General features: G+C 48.6%; 1 protein-coding gene across 1 annotated transcript; it reads right to left on the bottom strand.

The window, feature by feature from the left end:
• Positions 1 to 5,241: 5,241 nt before the first annotated feature.
• On the bottom strand, positions 5,242 to 7,303 carry LOC125521845 (cytochrome P450 93G2-like). The gene is made up of 2 exons (XM_048686905.1): positions 6,308 to 7,303; positions 5,242 to 6,225 (listed from the first exon to the last, which is right to left on the bottom strand). Exons 1-2 carry the CDS (start codon positions 7,226 to 7,228, stop codon positions 5,602 to 5,604), a joined length of 1,545 nt encoding a protein of 514 aa, XP_048542862.1. The 5' UTR covers positions 7,229 to 7,303; the 3' UTR covers positions 5,242 to 5,601.
• Positions 7,304 to 7,524: the final 221 nt, after the last annotated feature.

Raw genomic sequence — 7,524 nt, 5'->3', positions numbered from 1 at the left:
GAGTTCGTCGTAAAGAGTTACGTCGATGCAAGCTTTTTACATCGATCTAGATGACTCTAAGTCTTGATCTGGATACATATTGAAAGTGGGAGCAATTAGCTAGAGTAACTCCGTGCAGAGCATTGTAGACATAGAAATTTGCGAAATACATACGGATCTGAATGTTGCAGACCCATAGACTAAACTTCTCTCACAAGCAAAACATGATCACTCTTTGGGTATTAATCACATAGCGATGTGAACTAGATTATTGACTCTAGTAAACCTTTTGGGTATTAGTCACATGGAGATGTGAACTAATCACATAAAGATGTGAACTAGCTTATTGACTCTAGTGCAAGTGGGAGACCGAAGGAAATATGCCCTAGAGGCAATAATAAAGTTATTATTTATTTTCTTATATCATGATAAATGTTTATTATTCATGCTAGAATTGTATTAACCAGAAACATAATACATGTGTGAATACATAGACGAACAGAGTGTCACTAGTATGCCTCTACTTGACTAGCTCGTTGATTAAAGATGGTTATGTTTCCTAACCATAGACATGAGTTTTCATTTGATAAATGAGATCACATCATTAGGAGTATGATGTGATTGACTTGACCCATTCAGTTAGCTTAGAACTTGATCGTTTTAGTTTACTGATATTGCTTTCTTCATGACTTATACATGTTCCTATGACTATGAGATTATGCAATTCCCGATTACCGGAGGAACACTTTGTGTGCTACCAAACATCACAACGTAACTGGGTGATTATAAAGGTGCTCTATAGGTGTCTCCGATGATACTTGTTGAGTTGGCATAGATCGAGATCAGGATTTGTCACTCCGATTGTCGGAGAGGTATCTCTGGGCCCTCTCGGTAATGCACATCACTATAAGCCTTGCAAGCAATGTAACTAATGAGTTAGTTACGGTATGATGCATTACAGAACGAGTAAAGGGACTTGTCGGTAACGAGATTGAACTAGGTATTGAGATACTGACGATCGAATCTTGGGCAAGTAACATACCGATGACAAAGGGAACAACGTATGTTGTTATGCGGTTCGACCGATAAAGATCTTCGTAGAATATGTAGGAGCCAATATGGGCATCCAGGTTCCGCTATTGGTTATTGACTAGACAAGTGTCTCGGTCATGTCTACATAGTTCTCGAACCCGTTGGGTCCGCACACTTAATGTTCGTTGACGATATAGTATTTATGAGTTATGTATGTTGGTAACCGAATGTTGTTCGGAGTTCCGAATAAGATCACAGACATGACGAGGAACTCCGGAATGGTCCGGAGATAAAGTTTGATATATGGGATAATAGTGTTTGGTCTCCGAAAGGGTACCGGAATTCACCGGAAGGGGTTCCGGATGTTTCCCGAAATGTTTGGATACGAGAACACTTTATTTGGGCCAAAGGGGAAAGCCCACAAGGTTTTTGGAAAGCGAAAAAGGAAGTTTTGCGGAGTTCAGGGGCCAGACGCCAGGGTCCCTAGCATCTAGGTCCAGACGCCGGGAACCCTGGCGTCTGGCCCTGGAGTCCGAGAAGGACTCTTGCCTTTCGGGTGAAACCGACTTTGTGAAGGCTTTTACTCCAAGTTTCGACCCCAAGGCTCAACATATAAATAGAGGGGTAGGGCTAGCACCCAAGACACATCAAGAAACACAAAGCCGTGTGCCGGCAACCCCGTCCCCTCTAGTTTATCCTCCATAATAGTTTTCGTAGTGCTTAGGCGAAGCCCTGCGGAGATTGTTCTTCACCAACACCGTCACCACGCCGTCGTGCTGCCAGAACTCATTTACTACTTCGCCCCTCTTGCTGGATCAAGAAGGCGAGGACGTCATCGAGCTGAACATGTGCTGAACGCGGAGGTGCCGTACGTTCGGTACTTGATCGGGACGAATCATGAAGGTGTACGACTACATCAACCGCGTTGATAAACGCTTCCGCTTCCGGTCTACGAGGGTACATAGACATACTCTCCCCTCTCGTTGCTATGCATCACCATGATCTTGCGTGTGCATAGGAATTTTTTTGAAATTACTACGTTCCCCAACACCTACAACCACTAGTTGGTTGGCTGCTCCGAGAGAAACTGACACTTGTCATTGAGAGCATCCCATCCTCCGAGGACTTTGAGCGAAAATCATCAAGTGAGGAAAACCCAAACCCAAACACCTACAAACCCAAAGTGATTGAGCATCACTGAAGAGATTATTCCTGTGTGGAACCGACGATTGTTGCCTTTGAGGACTGTGCATCCTCTAGACGGTTATGCGTCATGGTCTAGAGCATCTAAGAGGAAATTGTGGATCGCCGAGTGACCGAGTCCGTGAAGGTTTGGAAGTCACCTGAAGACTTACCACGAGTGATTGGGTGAGGTCTATGTGACCTTAGCTCAAGGAGAATACAGTGAGGACTGTGTGTCCGGGACTGTGTGTCCTCAGGTTTAAATACCTAGCCGCTCCAACCAGACGTACGACTGTCACAACAGTTGGAACTAGTCTACCATATCATTGTCTTCACCAAGCTACTGGTTCTATTTCCTCAACCCTTCATTTCCTCGTTCATGTGTTGATGAACTTGATCGTTACTGTTTGAAGACTTTGAGTGAAGACTTTCTCAATTTCCTCAATCCTAATTCTTCAGTCACTTTGTCTTCAGCCTGCTTATCCTGTTTATACGTTTCTTGTACTTTGTGCTTGTTTTTATTTCATCATGATGACTGTGCTACTACTTTGTTACGCTTGCATCTGAGTACTTATTCCACTGCTAGTTGTTCTTGACTTAGGAATTTCCTCACCAAGAAATTCCTCAGTGACGAATTTGTAAAAATCTCCTATTCACCCTCCTCTAGTCGATATAACGCACTTTCACATGTCTACCACTACGCATGCAACTGCAAGTGTCACCCCCGTCTGTCTTTGATATGGCTTTAACTTTGTGGTATTTTGTCATGGGGAGTAGGTATGTTGCAAGTATACCAGTAGGCATGCAACTCCAAGTGTCACCCCCGGCTGCAACTGCATATCTTTTGTAGGATTGCAACTATGTGGTGTTTTGTTGGGGAAGTAGTCCAGTTGCATGTCTAGCATTAAGCATGCAACTGCAAGTGTTACCCCCGGGTGCAACTACATGTCTTTGATAGAACTGGAACATATGTTGTGTTTTTTTAGGGGAGTAGGCCAGTGTGCATTTCTACCACTAGGTGCAACTGCAAGTGTCACTCCGGACTGCAACTTCATGTCTTCGATAGGACTGCAACTATGTGGTGTTTTGTCGGTGCGGGGGGGGGGGGGTAGACCAATTGCATGTCTACCACTAGGCACACAATCGTCTGTAACTGCATGCCTTAGATAGGTCCGCAACTATGTGGTGTTTTGTCGAGGGGAGTAGGCCAGTTGTATGTCTACCAGTAGGCACGCAACTGAAGTGTCACCCCCAACTGCATGTCTTCAATGAAATTGCAACTCTGTGGTATTTTGTCAGGGTGGGCAGTTGCATGTCTGTGACTAGGCGTGCAACTACAAGTCACCCTCAACTGCAACTAGAGAAAATTCCTTATTTGACACTATCTTAAAATCTCCTTCCTTATTTGACACTGGGAAAGTTTTTCTTCCCTATTTGACACAAGTTCTAAATTTTATTTCCTATATGACATTTCCGTCCATTTTAAGCCTAAATGACACCTGAAAAGACTCTCCTGCCCCTCATGTGGTATGTGTGTGGGGGGCAATAGCGCACACACACAGCATCAGTGCGAGGGCAGGAGCACACATGCAGCAACACATACACATGCACCAACACACACGCATGCGCGCACACACGCAACAACACACACGCGCGCGTGCACACACACACACGCACACGCAGCAACACACATGCACGCGCACACACACGCAGGCAGCACACACACATACATACACACAGCAGTAGCACACACGCAGGCAGCACATAGGCACGCAACAGCACACACACGCGCGCACACGTACACACGCAGTAGCAAACACACACGCATCAGCACACATGCACACACACACATGCAGCGGCAGCACACATGTGCACGTGCACCCACACACGCAACAACACACACGCGCGCGCACGCACATACCGCATGAGAGGCAAAATCGTCTTTTCAGGTATCATTTAGACTCAAAATGGACGGAAGTGTCGTATAGTGAATAAAATTTAGGACTAGTGTCAAATAGGGAAGAAAAACTTTTCCAGCGTCAAATAAGGAACCAGATTTTAAGACAGTGTCAAATAAGGAATTTTCTCCTGCAACTATGTGGTGTTTTGTCAAAAAGAGGACGGTTGCATATTTGTCACTAGACACACTACTGCAAGTGTGCCCCTTGTATGTAACTATATGTCTTCCACACAACTTGAACCCATTGGTGTTTTTAGGGGCGAGCAGGACAGTTGCATGCCTATCAATACGTACATAACTGCAAGTGTCGCCCCAACTGCAACAACATCTCTTCAACACGACTGAAACTTAGAACATCAGAAGTGTCATTTTGAGGTGGCTATTGCATGTTTACCACTAGAGCATTCTACTTCAAGTGTCCCCTCGGTCGCAACGCAGATTCAACATGGTTTTTGTTTTCAAAAGTACACAATGAAACATTGTTTTCAAATACAACTTAATTTTTAAATTATTGGATTAACCTTTTATAAATAATATTGAACTTATTTTTCCAAATACATAATGTATAATGAATATGCTTCTTAATACAAGATGAATATTTTTTAAATTATGTAACACTTTTTTCTAAAAATATCGTCAGAAATGCAAACATACTATTTGCATTTTGTAAGTAATAAGAAAAGAAAGATGATTTTTTTTGAAATTAAGACTTAAACAACCTTGAAATTTGAGAGGTGTACATGAGTTTTTTAAAATGTTTTTACAGTTTTTAAAAAGTGTTCACCTATTAAAAATGTTCATGTATTTTTCAGTAAATTTTGCTATGTCATTTAACATATATTTCTTGAAAGATAGAAAACAGAAACTCCATGATGTTTGTGAGAACACAACTAAAAGTGTCATTTGAGTCGGCTATGTGGTGTTTTCCTTACAGCGTCCAGATGACGTCCAACACGATCAAGTGCCAATGGGTGTTGGACATTTTTTGTTTGTTTTAGTCGGCTCTTTTGTCCTGGTTATTTTTCGGTAGATTGTTAGTAGTCATTTGGCAGCACAAGAAAACAGCTAGTGGAAAAGACAAGCAAACAGAAAGACAAAAGAGAAAGCCTCGTTGATGACAAAGCCCAGCCTAAACAATTACAAACAGAAAAAAAAAACGAAATCAACCGGGCCTTTTTCTAAGCGCTGATGTCAGCGTCTGAGACGTAATCACGTAGACACACCTTTTTTTTTACAACACTCGTGACCAAAATAAGGCATATGATCGATCCTGATGGCAATTTTTTCACAACATGGCGACACACTGAAAAATTGGGAGAATCTCAAAGCAACCGCGCCGTGCATGGTAGAATTGCTTTTGTATCGACGCAAGGAAGCATTTAGGAAAGGAGTATGTGATACAATGGGCATCTCGTGCCCGGGATCCATGGTTGCATGCGTGGAAGCATTTAAGGAAGGGGCAGTGGATGGAGGCGCTGCGTGGGCAGGAGCACGAGCGGCTGCTTCCTCGCGGTGACCAGCCCCGCCTCCTCCTCCATGTCCAGCGGCGGATTTGGCACCTCCCAGTCGAAACACTGCACCAGCGCGGCCAGGAACGCCGGCACGGCCTGCATGGCCAGCCCCATGCCGGGGCACGCGCGCCGCCCGCTCCCGAACGGCATCAGCTGCATGTGCTGCCCCTTAGGGTCCACGGCCTCGCCGGCGCCGCCGGGCATGAACCGCTCCGGCCGGAACTCGAGCGGCTCCTCCCAGTACGCCGGGTCGCGCCCGATGGAGAAGATGTTGAAGAAGACCGACGTCTTGACAGGGATGGTGTACCCACGGACGTGTATGGGCTCGATCGCCTCCCGCTGCGCGAACACCGCCGGCGGCCGCAGCCTCAGGGTCTCCTTGAGCACCGCCTGCAGGTACGGCATCTGGGCCACGTCCGGCTCGCCCACCACCCGGGACCTGCCCACCACGGCATCCAGCTCCGCCCGCAGCTTCTGCAGACAGTCCGGGTGGTTGAGCAGCTCTGCCAGCATCCACTCCACCGTGGTGGCTGTCGTGTCCGACCCGGCAGTGAAGATGTCCTGTTTCATAGATTGTTAGTAACCGTTACGAGACACTGCACTCAACTCAATTTAATCCATGAGAACAGAGTGGAGCACTCACGAGGACGAACGCCTTGATGTTGTCGCGGGTGAGCTTCACCTCGGCGGCCGGGTCCGCCGCCGCGTCCATGAGAATGTCAAGCAAGTCCTTGGTCTTGGTGTTGGTCTCGTCTGCTTCCCCACGCCGCTCCTTCTCCTTGGTCCTGATCATGGACTCGAGCAGCGCGTCGAACCTGTCGCGCACGTCGCGCGTCTTCCGGTCCAGCCCCTGCAGGTCCCAGCCGCGGCACAGCGCCACGTAGTCCTCCAAGTTGAACGCGCCCACCAGCTCCGCCACCTTCTTGGCGCAGTCCCGAGCGGTGTCGGCCATGTCGCCCGGCAGCGCGCTCGCCACCATCCTCATGATGGCGTTGTTGGACATGCGAATGAGCTGCCTGCTCATGTCCAAGGTCTCGCCCTTGGCGGCCGCCTCTGCCGCCGCGCCCATGACGCCCGCGAGCTCGGCGGCGCGGACGGGGCGCAGCTGCTCGATGGTGCGCGGGCCGAGCAGCTCCGACATGCAGAGGCGCTTCATGAAGCGCCAGTGCGGGCCGTAGGGCGCGAAGGCGAAGCCGGCCGAGTCGTAGGCGAGGTGCCGCGTGACCGCCGTGAGCGGGCGCTCGGGGATGCTGCCCTCGAACTTGAGGACGTCGCGGGCGACGTCGGCGGAGCCGACGACGACGCAGTGGGTGGAGGGGCCCAGGCGGAGGTACACGAGCGGGCCGTAGCGGTTGATGATGCGGTCGAACGCGCGGTGGGGAGGCGGGCGGATGAGGTGGAGGTGGCCGATGAACGGCAGCGCCATGGGGCTCGGGGGAAGGCGGCCGTGCTTGCCGCCATGTCTGACCAGCGTGAGGAGGAAGAAGGCGACGGCGGCGAGGAGCGAGGCCACAAGCAGAGGCGCTGCACTGTCCGAGACCACTCCGAATCCGAGTTGGTCCATGATACCTCCTCTCCTGACTCCTCTAGCTTAACCGGCTTTGCAGTTGTGGTGTGGTGTGGTGTGTCGTGTCGTGCTCCTTATAATGTCCATATCTGTCATATATTATGATCCATTTCCGTCCCCGCTGCAAATCCACGCCGCCCGTCTTACCAACCACGCCAACCGACGGACGTACGATCTGACGTGGCTGAAGCTGATTCTTTTGATTTTTTTTCTTCACCCGAGGTAACCAAGCGCAGCGATGCATAGGCGACCAGTCGTCGCTATCTCACATCAAACGTCGCAAGTGTACATGC

Source organism: Triticum urartu, chromosome 7, assembly GCF_003073215.2.
Source record: "Triticum urartu cultivar G1812 chromosome 7, Tu2.1, whole genome shotgun sequence".
In the NCBI taxonomy this organism is placed as follows: Eukaryota; Viridiplantae; Streptophyta; class Magnoliopsida; order Poales; family Poaceae; genus Triticum; species Triticum urartu.
Note: the sequence above shows the minus strand (reverse complement) of the source record. Positions and strands in the feature narration are given on the sequence as shown.

Bases quoted from the DNA above. Each gene is read 5' to 3' on its own strand.
- LOC125521845 (XM_048686905.1), bottom strand. From the start codon at position 7,228: ATGGACCAACTCGGATTCGGAGTGGTCTCGGACAGTGCAGCGCCTCTG. The intron at 6,226-6,307 runs GTGAGTGCTCCA...TCTATGAAACAG, and splicing joins ACATCAAGGCGTTCGTCCTC to GACATCTTCACTGCCGGGTC.